A 19,079-nucleotide genomic window follows, 5' to 3' on the forward strand; every position below is an offset into this window, starting at 1 on the left:
TATAATATAATTTAACACATTGATAAAAGCAAATTGATGCTTTAAATTGTGGCTGTAGTTAGATGAGATTTTTCTGAGAATATCTGAAAGCTATAACATTACCAGCTTCTTTTTTTTTTAAAGTTTATTCATTTTTTTGAGAGGGAGAGAGAGCACAAGTGGGTAAGGGGCAGAGAGAGGGAGAGAGAGAAAATCCCAAGCAGACTTTTCACCACCAGTGCAGAGCCTGACACAGGGCTCGAACCCACAAACTGTGAGATCATGACCTGAGCCAAAGTCAGACACTTAACCAACTGAGCCACCCAGGTGCCCTAACATTATCGGCTTCTAAATGGGTGATGGGCATTGAGGAGAGCACTTGTTGGGATGAACACTGGGTGTTGTATGTAAGCGATGAACCACGGGAATCTACCCCCAAAACCAAGAGCACACTGCACACACTGTATGTTAGCCAATTTGGCGATAAATTATACTAAAAAAAGAAAAGAAACATTAAAAGGGATAACGTGATTTCTAAGATTAAAAAAAGATGTCATTTGGTTCTTCTAAACATTATGACAAAGGTTAAGAGACATTTTAATGTTAAGAAAGCAATTTAAAAGTGGCTTCAACTTGATAAATTTCTATATGACAATCTTAATTGATTTTTCAGAAGTGAAGAAAATATCAGTAATTATTCATGGAATAGTTATAGCACTTTTAGGACCACAAGAATAGAAATTTCATGGGATCCCTGGGTTGCTCAGTCAGTTAGGAGTCCAACTTTGGTTCAGGTCATGATCTTATGATTCATGGGTTTGAGCCCCACATCAGACTGTGCTGGCAGCTCAGAGCCTGGAGCCTGCTTCCGATTCTGTGTCTCCCTCTCTCTCTGCCCCTCCCATGCTCAGCGCATGCTCTGTCTCTCTCTGTCTCAAAAATAAATAAACATTAAAAAAAATAAATAAATAAAAATTTTTTTAAAGAATTAAATTAAAAAAAATTGAAAATTCACGTATAATATAATGGATTTCAAAGGAAAGCCAGAGTAGCCATATTTCATCAGACAAACTAGATATTAAAACAAAGCCTGTAACAAGAGATGAAGTGTATTATGTCATAATTAAGGGGTCTATCCACCAAGAAGATCTAACAATCGGAAATATATATGACCCCAACTTGGAACACCCAAATATATAAATTAATTAGCGCAAACAGAAAGAAACTCATTGATAATAATACCATAACAGTAGGGGACTTTAACATCCCACTTACAGCAATGGACAGATCATCTAAGCAGAAAAATCAACAAGGAAACAATGGCTTTTAATGACACACTGCACCTGATGGACTTAATAGATATATTCAGAACATTTCATCCTAAAGTAGAATTCACTTTCTTCCCAGTACACATGGAATACTCTCCAGAATAGATCAGAATAGATCACATACTAGGTCACAAATCAGCCCTCAACAAGTACAGAAAGATCAATATCATATCATGCATATTTTCAGACCACAAAACTATGAAACTTGAAATCAATCACAAGAAAAAATTTGGAAAGACCACAAATTCTTAGAGGTTAAAGAACATCCTACTAAAGAATGAATGGCTTAACCAAGAAATTAAAAAGGAAATTAAAAAGTATATGGAAGCCAATGAAAACGAAAACACAACAGTCCAAAACCTCTGGAAGCAGCAAAGGCAGTCTAAGGAGGAAGTACATAGCAATCCAGGCCTTCCTAAAGAAGGAAGAAAGGGGGCGCCTGGGTGGCACAGTCGGTTAAGCGTCCGACTTCAGCCAGGTCACGATCTCGCGGTCCGTGAGTTCGAGCCCCGCGTCAGGCTCTGGGCTGATGGCTCGGAGCCTGGAGCCTGTTTCCGATTCTGTGTCTCCCTCTCTCTCTGCCCCTCTGTCTCTCTCTGTCCCAAAAATAAATAAAAAACGTTGAAAAAAAAAATTTAAAAAAAAAAAAAAGAAGGAAGAAAGGTCTCAAAAACACAACCTAGCCACACAACTGAAAGATCTGGGAAAAAAATAGCAAATGAAGCCCAAAATCAGCAGAAGAAGGGAAATAATAAAGATTAGAGCAGAAATCAATGATATGGAAATCGAAAAAACAATAGAACAGATCAACAAAACTAGGAGCTGTTTCCTTGAAAAAATTAACAGAATTGATAAACCTCTAGCCAGATTTATCAAAAAGAAAAAGGACCCAAATAATGAATGAAAGAGGAAAGATTACAATCAACACTGTAGAAATACAAACAATAAAAAAGAACATTATGAGCAATTAATATGCCAACAAATTGTCAATATGGAAGAAATGGACATATTCCTAGAAACATAAACTACCAAAACTGAAACAGGAAGAAGTAGAAAATTTGAGGGGGCACTTAGGTGACTCAGTCAGTTAAGCGCCTAACTTTGGCACCTGTCATGATCTCATGGTTTGTGAGTTCGAGCCCAGCATCAGGCTGTCTGCTGTCAGCACAGAGCCTGCTTCAGATCCTCTGTCTCCCTCTCTATCTCTCTTTCTCTCAAAAATAAATAAACATTAAAAAAAATTTAAAGAAAATTTGAACAGACCCATAATCAGTAAACCAACTGAATCAGTAATTAAAAATCTCCCAACAAACAAGAGTCCAGGGCTGGATGACTTCCCAGGGGAATTCTACCAAACATTCAAGGAAGAGTTAATACCTATTCTTTTGAAGCTATTCTAAAAAAAAAAGAAAAGAAAGAAAGAAAAAAAAAGAAAAGAAATGGAAGGAAAACTTCCAAACTCATTCTATGAGGACAGCATTACCTTGGTATTCCAAAACCCGACAAAGACCCCACTAAAAAGAAGAATTACAGACCAATCTCCCTGATGAACATGGATGCAAAAATTCTCAACATGATACTAGCCCACCAAATCCAACAACACATTAAAAGCATTATTCACCATGATCAAGTGGGATTTATTCCTTGGCTGTGGTGGTGGTTCAATATCCACAAATCAATTAACATGATACATCACATTAATAAAAGAAAGGGTAAGAACCACATGATCCTCTCAATAGATGCAGAAAAAGCATTTGACAAAATATAGCATCCTTTCTTGATAAAAACCCTCAAGAAAGTCAGGGTAGAAGGAACACACCTCAAGATCACAAAGGCCATATATGAAAACCCACAGCTAATATTATCCTCAATGGGGAAAAACTGAGAGCTTTCCCCTTAAGGTCAGGAACATGAAAAGGGTGTCCACTATTACCACTGTTATTCAACATAGTGTTGGACGTTCTAGCCTCAGTAAATCAAACAACATAAAGAAATAAAAGGCATTATCCAAATTGGCAAGGAAGAAGTCAAACTTTCACTCTTCGCAGATGATATGATGATACACTACATGGAAAACCTGAAAGGCTCTGCCCAAAGCTGCTAGAACTGATCCATGAGTTCAGCAAAGCTGCAGGATATAAAATCAATGTACAGAAATCAGTTGCATTTCCACACACCAATAATGAAGCAGCAGAAAGAGAAATCAAGGAATCCATCCCATTTACAATTGCACCTAAAACCATAAAATACTCAGGAATAAACCTAACCAAAGAGATAAAAGAACTATACACTGAAAACTATAGAAAGCTTATGAAAGAAATAAAGAAGACACAAAGAAATGGAAAAACATTCCATGCTCATGGATCAAAAGAACAAATATTGTTAAAATGTTGATACCACCCAAAGCAATCACACATTCAATGAAATCCCTGTCAAAATAACACTAACATTCTTAACAGAGCTAGAACAAACCATTCTAAAATTTGTAAGGAACCAGAAAACACCCCAAATAGCAAAAGTAATGTTGAAAAAGAAAACCAAAGCTGGCAGCATCACAGTTCCAGACTTCAAACTGTAGTACAAAGCTGTAATCATCAAGACAGTGTGGTACTGGCACAAAAACAGACACATAGATCAAAGTAATAGAATACAGAAGCCATAAAAGGACCCACAAATCTATAGCCAACTCCTCTGACAAAGCAGGGAAGAATATCCAATGGAATAAAGACAGTCTCTCCAGCAAATGGTGTTGGGAGAACTGGACAGCAACATACAGAAAAATGAACCCGGACCACTTTCTTACACCATACACAAAATAAACTCAAAATGGATGAAAGACCTGAATGCAAGACAGGAAGCCACCAAAATCCTGGAGGAGAAAACCAGCAGCAAGCTCTTTGACCTTGGTTACAGCAACTTCTTACTAGACATGTCTCCCGAGGCAAGGGAAACAAAAGCAAAAATGAACTACTGAGACCTCATCAAGATAAAAAGCTTCTGCAAGGTGAAGGAAACAATCAACAAAACTAAAAGGCAACCGACAGAATGGGAGAAGATATTTGCAAATGACATATCAGATAAAGGATTAGTATCCAAAATCCATAAAGAACTTATCAAACTCAACATCCAAAAAACACATAATCCAGTGAAAACATGGGCAGAAGACATGAACAGTTTTCCAAAGAAGACATCCAGATGGCCAACAAACACATGAAAAGATGCTCAACATCATTCATCATCAGGGAAATACAAATCAAAACCACAATTGAGATACCACCTCACACCTGTCAGATGGCTAAAATTAACAACACAGGAAACAACAGATATTGGTGAGTATGCGGAGAAAAGGGAACACTTTTGCACTGCTGCTGGGAATGCAAACAGGTACGACCACTCTGGAAAACAGTATGGAGGTTCCTCAAAAAGTTAAAAATAGAGTTAACCTACAACCCAGTAATTGTACTACTAGGTATTTATCCAAAGGATACAAAAATGCTGATTCAAAGGGGCACATGCACCCCAATGTGTAGAGCAGTGCTATCAACAATAGCCAAATTATGGAAAGAGCCAAAATGTCCATTGACTGATAAATGGATAAAGATACACACACACACACACACACACACACACACACACACAATGGAATATTACTCAAGGATCAAAAAGAATGAAATCTTGCCATTTTCAACAATGTGGATCAAAGTAGAATGTCTTATGCTAAGCAAAATAAGTCAGAGAAAGATGCATCCTATGATTTCACTCCTGTATAAAATTTAAGAAACAAAACAGATGAACATAGTGCAAGAAAAGGAAGAATAAGATAAAAACATAGAAGGAGCTCTTAAATACAGAAAACAAACTGAGGTTTGCTGGAGGGGTGTTGGGTTGTGGCATGGACTAAATGGGTGACAGGCATTAAGGAAGGCACCTGATGGGATGAGCACAGGTTGCTAAATGTAAGTGATGAATCACTAAATTCTACTCCTGAAACCATTATTACACTATATATTAACTAACTTGGATTTAAATAAAATTAAAAAAAAAGAAAACTCACATAAAATGAAGCAAACAAAAGTTTGTTCAACCTCATTAATAATTTTAATACATTTTTATATTATTTATTAACATTAAAAACTAATAACGGCCAATGTTGTAAAGGATGTAAAGAAACACATATATTATTGGTGGAAATTTAAGTTAGCACAATCTTTTTGAAAATAATTTGAGGCATAAAATGTAGCCTTTGATAGAAAACATCACCAAACAGAATTTATCCTAAAGAAATATTTTTTAAACAGTAAGCTACATGTTTATAGTATAAGTAGCCTTATTTACAATATTGGGAAGTTGAAAACTCCTAAATGATCAAAAACTAAACATGATAAAATTACTACTGTACATAATAAAGTTGATAGAATGTTAATAATTAAAATGTTCATTCTATAAAGTATGAAGCAGCACAAGAAAAAAGTGGATTTATGAAAAATAACAAAAGGAGAATATAAGAGTAAATCTAGACTATGGTTGTAATAGTACCAAAAGTATTCATGTCACTGGGCAAGAAATGGAAAAAATATATATTTGATGTGTTAAATGGGTAGAACTGTGGGTGAATACTTTTTTGTGAATGTTTGCTTGTTGATATTATGCTATTTATCTACTAAATGAAAGTGTTACTATTTTGTGTTTTAAGGAAAAGTCTTAGATGTCAATGGGAAAGGTAGAGTAATGATCTGGAAAAAAACAAAACTTTTCCTCCATAAAAGCAATGAGAAACTGGAAAAAAAATGTAAATAAATATAAACTTTATCAGAACCTTGGAAATTAACCAAAAACTTGCAAAATCCAAGGAGTGTTTATTTAAGAAAATTACTGTCAATAAGAACCAAGCTTTGTGATTACATTGAATTGCCCAAATTCCATTGTCCCTTATTCAAGAAAAACAGGGAGGGGGACAAAACAGAAGAGACTCATAAATATGGAGAACAAACTGAGGGTTACTGGAGGGGTTGTGGGAGGGGGGATGGGTTAAATGGGTAAGGGGCACTAAGGAATCTACTCCTGAAATCATTGTTGCACTATATGCTAACTAATTTGGATGTAAATTAAAAAAAAATAAAATTAAAAAAAAAAGACATACAGTAGTCTTGAAAACCAACAGCCTCACAACCACAGTACCATGGAGAAGGGAGAAAGGGTTTGGAGTTTCCCAAAAGCCCCACCCCCAGAGAAATGATGTTATCTGACCTATCTGGAAGTTTCCTGGAAATATAGTGTGAGTTATTTGGGAGTTCACTCACTGCAAACAATTTTTCTCTTGGGGAATTTGTCAAAAATAATTATCAGCAATTATTCAACTTTGCAGCTACCTGAGGCAGTGATAATAGTTAATATAAACAAGAAGCTGACCAAAATACTTAAAAGGTTAATCTGGGAAATAAGATGACCCTAGGGGGCATTGAAAATCTTCCATATATTCCTGGGAGTGTAGAAAGCCACATTCACAAGTAGGGCTGTGTACCTACTCAAGAAAGACCTGAGAAGGCCCTAATATCTCACCTCTGGCTGACCTTGAGGCTTTGTGCAAGCAAAAAGTGAAGGCTAAGGCAGAGTTGTAAACTGTTTACCACATTCTTGAAGGTGTGTCCAACATGCACACAGAACTCCCTGGCAAATGAAATCTCAGTTCAATCACTTGGTGATATCAATGGCCACACATGACAAAAAATATACACTTTACAAAATTAATTCAGGAAAGTCATTAAACAAACAAACAGCAACAAACACTGGAAAGAGGAGGATATACGATTTCTAGAATTTCCATATCATATTCTTTAAAATGTCTAATTTTCAGGGCGCCAGGGTGACTCAGCCAGTTAAGCAGCCGACTTCGGCTCAGGTCACGATCTCACGGTCCGTGAGTTCGAGCCCCGCGTCGGGCTCTGTGCTGACAGCTCAGAGCCTGGAGCCTGTTTCAGATTCTGTGTCTCCCTCTCTTTCTGTCCCTCCCCTGTTCATGCTCTGTCTCTCTCTGTCTCAAAAATAAATAAATGTTTATAAATAAATAAATAAATAAATAAATAAATAAATAAATAAATAAAAACAAAATGTCTAATTTTCAACAAATGATTATGAGACATGCTAATAAAAAGAATGTGAGGCCCATATACAGGAAAAGAAGCAGTCAGTAGAAATAGCCTCTGAGGAAGGTTAGATGTTACATTTACTAGATAAAGATTTTAAATTATTTTAAATAGGCTCAAAAACTAAATAAAACTATTTCTTTTTTTTTTTTTTTAATTTTTTTTTTCAACGTTTATTTATTTTTGGGACAGAGCATGAACGGGGGAGGGGCAGAGAGAGAGGGAGACACAGAATCGGAAACAGGCTCCAGGCTCTGAGCCATCAGCCCAGAGCCCGACGCGGGGCTCGAACTCATGGACCGCGAGATCGTGACCTGGCTAAAGTCGGACGCTTAACCGACTGCGCCACCCAGGCGCCCCAATAAAACTATTTCTAAAGAACTGAAGGGAAGTATTAAAATGATATTTCACCAAAGAGAGAATATCAGTAAAGACATAGAGATTATTTTTTAAAAATTTTTTTAATGTTTTATTTATTTTTGAGACAGAGAGAGACAGAGCATGAGCAGGGGAGGGGCAGAGAGAGAGGGAGACACAGAATCCAAAGCAGGCTCCAGGCTCCAAGCTGTCAGCACAGAGCCCGATGTGGGACTCAAACTCACGGACTGTGAGATCATGACCTGAGCTGAAGTCAGATGCTTAACTGACTGAGCCACCCAGGCACCCCATAGAAATTATTTTTTAAAAATAGGAATTCTGGAGTTGACAAGTATAAGAACTGAAATAAAAAATTCATAGAAAGTTCAACAGTAGATCTGACATAGCAGAAGAAAAAATAAGTGAACTTGATATTCGATCAATTAAGATTATCTACTGTGAAGAACAGAGAGAAAAAAAAGAATGAAGAAATATTAACAGAATCCTAGAGACCAATGAAGAACCATCAAGCAAACACATGCATAGTGAAAGTCAAAAAAGGAAACGAAAGAACAAAAGAGGCCAAAAGATTATTTGAAGAAAGAATGACCAAAAGCCTCCCAAGTTCAAGAAAAATATGATACATCCACGAAGTTGGATTAAATCCAACTACAGCAAACTCAAAGAGACTCAAAATTAGACACCTCATCAAACATGTGAAAGACAAAGGGAGAATGCTGAAAATGCAAAAACTCATTACATAAGGGCATCCTCAATGAAATGAACACCTGGTTTCTCATGGAGACTATGCTGAAAGAAAAAAACCTGCCAATTAAAAATTGTATATCCAACAAAACTACATTTCTAAATGAGAGTGAAATTAAGCCTGACTGCTTTTAGAAGAAAAACAGACTTTAAAACATAAATTGTTAGTTGAGACAAAGGAGAACATTCTATAAAGGGCCAATCCATCAAGAAACTATAATAATTACAGACAAAGATCACCTACCGACAGACCCCAAAATACACTCAAAATACACTCCATCCAACAAAACCCTAATACACATTCTTCTCAAATGCACATGGAAATTCTCCAGGATAGATCATATGTTAGGCCATGAAACAAGTCTCAATACATTTTTATTTTTTTATTTTTAAGTATGGAACGCTTTGTGGATTTGCATGCCATCTTGTGCAGGGGCCAATCTTCTCTGTATCGTTCCAATTTTAGTATATGTGCTGCTGAAGCAACCACATCTCAATACATTTTTAAACACTGAAATCATACAAAATATATTCTCTGACCACAACAGAAGAAAATTAGAAACCAAACAGTAGGAAATTTGGGGAAATCACAAATATGTGGAAATAACACACCCTATAACCAACAGGTCAAAGAGGAAATCAAAAAGGAAATTATAAATACCCCCCAACCCAGCCATTGCACTACTACGTATTTATCCAAGGTATACAGGTGTGCTATTTCAAAGGGACACAGGCACCCCAATGTTTACAGCAGCATTATCAACAATAGCCAAAGTATGGAAAGAGCCCAAATGTCCATTGATGGATGAATGGATAAAGAAGATGTGGTATATATATACAATGGAGTATTACTAGGCAATCAAAGAGAATGACATCTTGCCATTTGCAACTACGTGGATGGAACTAGAGGGTATTATGCTAAGTGAAATTAGTCAGAGAAAGACAAATATCATATGTCTTCACTCATATGAGAACTTTAAGATACAAAACAGATGAACATAAGGGAAGGGAAACAAAAATAATATAAAAACAGAGAGGGGGACAGAAACATAAGAGACTCTTAAATATGGAGAACAAACAAAGGATTACTGAAGGGGTTGTGGGAGGGGGGATGGGCTAAATGGGTAAAGGGCATTAAGGAATCTACTCCTAAAATCATTGTTGCACTATATGATAACTAACTTGAATGTAAAGTTAAAAAATAAACTAAAATAAAATAATAAAATAAAATAAAAACATAAACAAAATTTTTAAGGAAATTATAAAATACTTCTAGATGAATTAAAATGAAGACACAGCAGACCAAACCTCATGAGATGCAGATTAAGCAGTACTTGAGCTAAATCTTTAGCTGTAAATGTTTATAAAAGAAGAAAGATCTCAAGTCAGTCATCTTTTACTTTGAGAAACTAGAAAAAGATGAATAAAGGGAAACTAGGAAAAGATAAATAAACTAACCCCAAAGTAAGCAGAAGAAAATAAAGATTAGAATGGAAATTAATGAGGGGCGTCTGGGTGGCTCAGTCAGTTGGGCATCGAACTTTAGCTCAGGTCATGATCTCACATTTCATGGGTTCGAGCCACGTGTTGAGCTCTGTGCTGATAGCTCAGAGCCTGGAGTCTGCTTTGGATCCTGTGTCTCCTGCTCTCTCTTCACCTCCCCTGCTTGTCCTCTGTCTATTTCTCTCTCAAAAATAAATAAGCATTAAAAAAAATTTTTTTAGAATGTAAATTAATAAAATGGAGAATACCAAAGCAAAGGAGAAAAAAAAGCAACAAAATTGGAATTTGTTTTTTTTTAAAGATCAACAAAATTGGGAAATCTTTAGCTGGGCTTATCAAGAAAAAAAAAAAAAAACAAGATTCAAATAACTGAAATCAGGAATGTAAAAGCAGACATCACTACCAACCTTCAGAGATAACAAGGATTAATGAGAATATGATAAGTAATTATTTACCCATCAATTAGACAACCTTGGTGATATGGATGAATTCTTAGATGAAAACTATCAAAACTGACTAAAAAATAAACAGGAAATCTGAATAAACCTATAGCAAGTAAAGAGACTGAATTAGTAATCAAAAAACTTCCCACAAAGGAAACCCCAGGACCAGTTGACTTCACTGGTAAATTCTACCTAACACATAAAGAAAAAATAAAACCAAATCTTCACAAATGCAGCCCAAAAGTAGAGTAAGGAATACTTCCCAACTCATTCTAAGAGGATAGTATCATTCTGACATGATTATATACCATGATCAAATGGAATTTATACCAGAATATAAGACTAGTTCAAAATATGAAAATCAATTAATTTAATACCCCATGTTCATAGAATAAAGGACAAATCCAAATTAACATCTCAACAGAGGCAGAAAATCATTTGACAAAATCCAATATTCTTTCATGAAAAAAAAAATACTCAACAAACCAGGAATAGAAGGTAATTTCCTCAACCTGATAAAGGCCATCTAAGAAAAACCCACAGCTAACCTTATAACTAATGATGAAAGACTAAAAGCTTTCCCCAAAAGATTAGAAACAAGAAAAAAAAATGCCCAATCTTGCCACTTCTATTTAGGCTTTATTCAAGGTCTAGGCAAGAAAAAGAAATTAAAAAACATCCAGATTGGAAAGAAAGAAGTAAAACTAATCAAAGACAGCATGATCTTATATATGGAAAATCATACGGAATCTGAAAAACTTATTACAGCTAATAAACAAGTCCAATAAGGTCGCAGAATAAAATATCAGTATAAAAAAATCAATTGTATATCTACATGCTAGCAAAGCATAATCTGAAAATGATATTAAGAAAATAATTACATCTACAATACGAGCAAAAAGAATAACATACTTCAAGATAAATTTAAAAAAGAAATACAATATTGGTAAAGTGAAAACTATAAAACATGGTTGAAAGAAATTAAAGAAGATCTGAATAAATGGAAAACATCCCATCAAATGAAAGGCTTTTGTGCTTCAAATGACACTATCAAAAAGTGAGACAATAACCCATAGAATGTGAGAAAATATTTGCAAATCATATATCTGATAAGGAACTTGTAATATAGAATATATAAAGAGCTCTTAGAACAATACAAGATAACCCAGTTTAAAAATAGGCAAAATATTTCTCCAAGGAAGATATACAGGGGCGCCTGGGTGGCTCAGTCAGTTAAGCGTCCGACTTTGGCTCAGTTCATGATCTCACGGCTTATGAGTTTGAGCCCTGCATCAGGCTCTGTGCTGACAGCTTAGAGCCCAGAGCCTGCTTTGGATTCTGTCTGCCTCTCTCTCTGCCCCTCCCCCACACATGCTCTGTTTCTCTCTCTCTCTCTCTCTCTCTCTCTCTCTCTCTCTCTCAGAAAAAAAACAAACATAAAAAAAAAGAAGATATACAAACAGCCAATAAGCACATGAGAAGATATTCAACATCATTAGTCATTATGGAAATGTAAACCCAAACCACAAAAAATACCATTCCACCCCCATGAGGATAGCTGTAATAAAAACAGATAAATACATGCATTGGCAAGGATGTGGAGAAATCAGAACCTATAAGCAATGCTGGTAAGAACGTAAAATAGTTCAGTTGGTTTGAGAACAGTTTTACAGTTCCTCAGAAGTTAAACATTGAATTAACTATGTTCTAGCAATTCTACTCCTAGGTATATATCCAAGAAAATTGAAAATATATGTCCTCACAAAAAGTTGTATATGACTGTCCATAATAGCATTATTCATAATAGGCATAAATGTCCATCAGTTGAAAAATGGACATTCAAAATGTGGTATGTATCCATACAGTGGAATATTAATCAGCTATAAAAAGCGAATAAGTATTAATATCTGCTAGAGTATGGATAAATTTGGAAAACATGCTAAGTAAAAGAAACCATACGCAAAAGGCCACACGTATGATTCTATTTATATTAAATGTCTACATAGGCAAATAGAGACGGCAAGTAGATTTGTGTTTGCCAGGAGCTTGGAAGAGAAGAGAATGAGGACTACTAATGAGTACAGGGTTCATTTTGAGGCTGATGAAAATGTTCTGGAATTAGTGGTGATGGTTGTACATCTCTGTGATATAGTAAAAATCAATGATTTGCACATTCTAAATGGTAGGTTTTATGGTGTGTAAGCTAAATCTCATTACAAGGAAAAAAACGACCTATCTTAGATTTGTATTATATTATCTGATGTTCTAGAAGCCCCTAGAGTACTGAACTGGAGCTAGTTGAAAATCCTCAGTGAAAGAAGTCTGTGGCTGTTTAGTTCTTTTTTGTTTTAAGATGTTACCAACCCAAGGATCAGCCTCATGGGGCACTGAGCTCGCTTTGTGTCTCCCAAACTCCAGGCAAGAATATTTCCAGTGGTACCAAATAAAAGTATCTGTGCAACACCTCTGCACCATTGCAATAAAGAGTTCAAAGCACATCCTACCATAACTGGGTTTGCTGCATTCTCTCCATATACAAAGATGGAGAGAGTATGGTATCTCCATCTCCAAACAGGTATCAGGAGACCTGTTTTCTAATCTCAGTGTTGTGTTAACTTACTTAAACTTATACAAAATGGAGAGACTAGGGTATCTCCATCTCCAAACAGGTATCAGGAGATCTGTTTTCTAATCTCAACTCTGCCAATAACTTATTTAAGCCTCAGTTTCCTTATCTGTAAAACAAGTGGTTGGTACCAAAAGTCTCCAAGGTCTTTTCTAACACAAAGATTCTGAGATCCCAGGAAGGAAATCCCCTTCATCTCCTACTCCTCTCCTCCAACACACTCACCCATAAGTAAGAAACATTCAGCCATGACAACTGGACTATCATTTCTGGCCAAGAAGAGATGGGCTTTGTAGGGTGGCTGGCTAATGGAAAAAGAACAGAAAAAGAGGTGGAGCAACCCAAGAAATGATTGCACTGACTGGGATACTCAGAGACTAGAATCATCTTACCAAGCCAGTTTCCAGGTCTGTGAAGTTTGTAAGTTGGGGATTGCCTCTATGGGGTCCTGATTCTGCTCAATAGAGAAAGTTCAATAGATGCCCACGGAATACCTACTCTATACTGCCAGTCCTCGGTACATGCTTTTTCCTCTGGCAGCACAGGGCAGGTGTCCATGCTGCTGCCTTTTTTCGGTCCCCTTTATAGCTGGAGTCTCTTACTTCCATCTACAGTCCACCCTCAATCTGATGCTTTTCTCAGTTATCTAACTACTTGAGATGACCGCCTCCCAGCATGGCCAACCCACCGGCCAGGGCCCAGGGATGGGTTCAGAGAAGATAGTAAGGAAAAGCACACCATGCCAGTGCTACTCCAGTGAATCTGCATCTTCAAATGCTTCAAGCAGCATGCTCATTGGATGGATAGTCAGATGGCCATCCCACTCCAGGGACTTGTTCCCTTCCAACCCTGAGGAAGAGGCAGTGCCTATAGGCACCAAGCTGCGCACCCCAAGGGATGGGAGCATTTCCCCCAGACATGGTTGAAGAAGTCTGAATGAGAATGTCACGTACAACCCCTTACAATGCTGAGGCCACCCATCTCTCTGTTTAACTTAGCTTCTGAAATCATTCTTGATAATGAGATCTGCCATGCCTCTATTTTATTTCCTGCTGTACAGTAGATTAAGGAGTAAAGTCCACTGTGAGAGCCTGTAAAATGAAGGTGACAGTGATCAAGAGTAGCCATTACCTGGAATATGACTTGACTTGGTTCTTGGCCTTCAAAAATAGAAAATGTCATGGGTTTCAGGGGTCCACTAAACTTCCTCTCCTGGCCATATCCAGCCGTCTGTTAAAAAAGGAAATAAAAAAAGAAAATTGGCATACCCATCATTATGAATACATACATGCCACTTGCTAATTTTATTATGGCTTCTAGGACTGATATAGAAGACATAACATTCTAACCTAGTCAAAACAATGCAAAGTATAGTCAAAACAGATAGAAAGAGATCTGATATTGTTGAGTTTCACTATATCAAGAGGGCTTGCCATGAGTCTTGTGCTATTTTTCTCCTTTAACCATTCAAGCAATCCCCCTGTAGAGAGAATATTAACACTCCCATGTTACAAATGAGGCTCACAGAGGTGAAGCTACTTGCCCAGAGTAAATGCCTTAAGTGGTTGTCAGGGCACACACACTAAGATCTAACTGAACAAAAGCTTCTATCTGCCCACAATGCCACTCTGTCTTCTAAATACAACACAGTGTTAAATCAGCTTCTTAAAACACCTTTCCTCCACTCCTATTCATTTAGAAGGACATTTATGGAAGATTCCCAGCACCCTAGAGTTCATGGTCACTTCAAGGACAACTAAATTTATAAGGGAAAAAAATATTTAGATGTGTTGAGTACAGTGCTTACTTGGTACAACTGTAACTTCAAGAAAAGCTTACTATTTTAACGTTTGATTAGCAATCCATGCTCATACAGGAAAAAAAAAAAACCAAAATGTTTACTTCAAGTAACTAAGACATTTCTAAAGCCAAAAGACCTTGAATTTGACAGGCAAGAAACCTCTGCAGACACCCAAATTCAGGCTGGAATAGCAGTATGTGGTGGCTGGGACAGTAAGAAGAGAAATTAGTTATGTCCCGAACTCAGTCCTAAAAACAGTTAATCCTGACAACCACCTGGGGACAAATTATTACTGCCAGCTCCGTTCTACGGGCAATGAGACTAAGATGCTGAGAGGGTAAGCAGTTTGCCCAGGTGCTGACAGGAAGCAGGATTCTAACCCATTGCAACTCTGCAATGGCTGCCCGCAGCTGCTATGCCCCACTACCTACCAGAAGGAACAAAAAAGGACCAAGACAATCTGACAGGAAAACAGGTGACATCAAGGATGTACAGGAGGGTATGACTCCCACCATTCCCAACCCAGGAGGATGGGGAGCATCCAGTGGCAACCCCTGCCATCCCTCCATGTCCCACCACAACTATCCTTCTAAAGTGAGACAGAGCATGACAGGTGGCACACAGGGGGACAGCCAGCCATCAACCCACCCACAGAGGGCGCCCTCTGGAATGAGGGATTTAGCACCTGTACCCAATGCTTCTTCTGTGGTTCTTCAGGTCTACTTGTGTAGAAATCATGGGTGGGATAGGTTAGGATCAGAAGTATAATATGAGGAGTTGATGGTTGGGGAGCTGGAGAGGTAAAGTCAAGAAAGTGTGAAGAACTCGGGGGAAGAGAATTGTTTGCCACTTCTTCAGGGAGAGCAAGTACACTCTTGGGATGGACATGCTGAGAATAAACCAAGAACAATCAGTATGAGAGTTTGGGGGAAGGCCTTCCACTATATCCCTTGGTTCACTGAATTTCAATTAACTTGATACTGGTTGTCTGTCAGATGAAAACACAGAGGGCTTTGGAATTTGGTCTCCACTCCCTCAGATTGTGGAAGGCCCATGGACTAGCTGCCCCCAGCCATCACCAACCTCTCTCTTTCGGGAAGCCAAGAGGTCTCTTTCCCAGACTCCCCTGCAGCTAGCAGGGAGCTGAGTGACTTAGTTCTGGCTCCTGAAACAAAAGGTGAAGTCTACTGGAGGGTTTCTGGTCAAGCTTCTATTTTCCAATGAAAAAGGACAGATGTGGCCAGCATTGTCACCCCCCTTCCCCGTTGTTCTTGCTCAGACCATGGACCACATGTCTATGGCTGTGGTGGCCATCATGAAACCACAAGGGAACAAATCAGCTCAAATAATGGTGGAGCGAAGAGAATGATGCCCAAGTCTCTGATAATATCACAGAAATGCAAAACCTGCCTTGGGCTGTCCACTTCAGGCTTCTCGTTATCTGAGGAAATAAACCTCGACTTACTAGAGCCACTCCAAAGTTGAACTTTCTATTGCCTATACTAAAAGCATCCTTAACTGACACAATAACATTATAGACTTCTAGCTCATCAATTCCTTTAAGGGAATATCTTCCTCTGGGGGCTCTTTCTCCCCTGCACTCCTTTTCCACATATCCTCTGGAGGGCAGGACACAAGAACTGGGTGCAGATGTCCAGGCACCACCATGGTTGGTACAAGATAAGAGCAGTGGTTTCTGTGGGATCATGATTTAACAGCAAACTGCCTTCATCAACTTTCTGCTCATGTCAGCAAGCGGCCAGTCTTTCAGCAGCTCACACTAGTAATGGCATCCAGAAGAAACTCCCATTAGTCGAGCAAACCTCACAAACAAGGCTGTGTTCTTCCTGCGAGGACAAGCTGGCTCACCTATCGGGACAGGAGGGTATATCTCAGTTGCAAGGTTCAAAGTTGCATTCTCGTAACAGGGCAGCAAATCTCCCACATGCCCATTAACATTTCTATTTGGGCTATAAAGATTTCAAAATGCGTGTGTGTGTTCTGAGTCATCAAGCCACATTGCCCGAACTGGGAAAGGTGGTGTGGGGGAAACGAGAAAGAAAAGAAGGTTCATGCAGGAGTTGGAGAGGTAACACCTACCATCCTGCACGAAGTAAAAGGAAGGGAAGAGAATAGAACTGTCATTTTTTAAATGTTTCCTGTGCAGCAGCTGTGGGACTAGACCCTCCACACGTATCATCTCTTCTGCTCCTCAACAAGATCAGGAAAGTATGTCCAGAAAAGTGCCACAGCGGAGACACAGATAATGTGGGATGAAGCCAGCTCTGTGGCACCACCGAGCCCCAACTCTGAGCCACGTCGCCACACCCTTCCAGACCAGCACAGGATACATGGGACTGCTAGGTCTGCCTACCGTGTAGCCACCCTCCTTGTACTTCCCAGCAAGAGTTCTCTGCAGTAATTACATAGTATTTATGCCAAGCCCCCCTTACTTCTAGAAGAAGTACAATCCCAGGCAAAACTCTAAAACAGGTGGCTTCTCCTTGATTTCCCTACCTAACTATACAGCACACCCCTTCCCAAACCCTGGTCACTTACTTGCTTTCTCTTCAGGGCCCTTGCAATATACTCAGGCAATGTTTCGTGCCCCTGACGGAAACCAGTGCTCAGGAGAGAACAGGAGAGCCACTTGCTGAGCAAATGACTGAGGGTGAGGGGCGCCTGGGGGGCTCAGTCAGTCAAGCGTCTGATTCTTGATTTTGACTCAGGTCATGATCTCACAGTTGGGAGATCAAGCCCCACCTCAGGCTGAACATGAAGCCTGCTTAGGATTCTCTTTTTCTCTCTCTCTCTGTTCTTCCCCCACTTGTTCGTTCTCTCTCTCTTTCTTTCAATAAAATAAATAAGCATTAAAAAAAATTTTTTTAAATGACAGGGGGTGGTGGGGTGGATGGTAGCAACTCCCTTCCTTCACCTGACACAGCTGTGCATGTGGCTATCTCCTGGGCAAGGCTCTTGCTGCCAGCAATGGTTTGGGAACTATTTCTTACTCTAGGTAGAAATCCCACTGGCCTGAGAGTAGAGAGAAGGAAAACTTATATCCAACGTTTTATCCAAGAAAAAAAAAATGCATGTCTCCTTCTCAGACAAGATAAGCCCACTATTATCAAATTATCATGATAGAATCTTGTCTTAGATCTTGCTGTCTCCTAATATAAGTCCATGATTATGGACTTAATTTCTACCCTGTTCCTGGCATGGTGCTGCATGCTGAGGCTGCAAAGATGACTAAAAGATAGTTCTCCTCATGGAAGTCAAGGTCCATATGAATGTAGACACTGAATATTTAAAATGCTGTAGTAATAATAATAGCCAATATTTATCTAGTACTTAGACTGGGCCAGTCACTGACCAAAGGGCTTTATATAAATGCACTAGCTCATTTAATGGCCACAACAACCAATAAGGCAAGTACTCTTTTAAGACCCATTTCATGGGGCAGGAAACTGAGGTTCAAAACTTAACTATCTCACCCAAGCTCCTATCACTAGTAAGTGGCACTGCCACTTTTGTACCTAGGTCTGACTTCACTACCACCCTGTGATAAGACAGATAGCAAAGGGCATTCAATAGGGTAAGAAGAGGAGACAGGTTAAGAGGGGATGTTTGACATACTCCAAGCAGCCCTTGTGTCTGGCTTTGAGCCCCCAGTGTATGAGGAGGCACATCGCTCATAAAGTTGGAACCGCAGCTTCCTTCTCTCCCCCGGGAGGAAGGCTCTGGTGGGTTTACAAGTTTGGCTCTGTTTCATTATGTCAATATTCTGAACTTTGAGGACTCTAGGAGGCTCTCAGGAACTTAGAATTTGATGCTATTTTTGGGTCCCAGAAGAAAAAAAACAAGATTTGAAATGTGAGGGTCTAGCAACTTCCTTCTAAAGAGAAAGCAGATGCTTCCCCATAATCTTGCCTCCTAATACAACAGACTGTTGGGCAAGCGTATGACCTTTATGAGACTCATGAGTAAAACAACAATGACACCCCACTATCTACCCAAGATTGAGGGCTGGGTCTCTCCAGAGTCCATCCAGCTCTAATTTCTAGAAGCCTGTTAGTCAACAGGGTTGACTCAACAAATGGCTAAAGACAACTTTGACCAGAAAACTCCAAACCA

At 38.6% G+C, this 19,079-nt stretch overlaps 1 protein-coding gene and 1 pseudogene across 4 annotated transcripts in view; both read right to left on the bottom strand.

Moving 5' to 3' along the window:
• The window catches only part of CDH17 (cadherin 17), a 76,446-nt gene that overhangs the window by 43,184 nt on the left and 14,183 nt on the right, over nt 1-19,079 (bottom strand). For all 4 annotated transcript variants that reach the window (XM_040493991.1, XM_040493989.1, XM_040493988.1 and 1 more), the window contains exon 3: nt 14,276-14,374. In XM_040493991.1, coding sequence (XP_040349925.1) covers nt 14,276-14,374 — 99 coding nt within the window. The remainder of the gene's footprint in view (nt 1-14,275; nt 14,375-19,079) is intronic.
• On the bottom strand, nt 8,962-9,058 carry LOC121043283 (uncharacterized; annotated as a pseudogene).

This window comes from Herpailurus yagouaroundi, unplaced genomic scaffold, assembly GCF_014898765.1.
Source record: "Herpailurus yagouaroundi ecotype Mexico unplaced genomic scaffold, PumYag 186, whole genome shotgun sequence".
Taxonomy (NCBI): domain Eukaryota; kingdom Metazoa; phylum Chordata; class Mammalia; order Carnivora; family Felidae; genus Herpailurus; species Herpailurus yagouaroundi.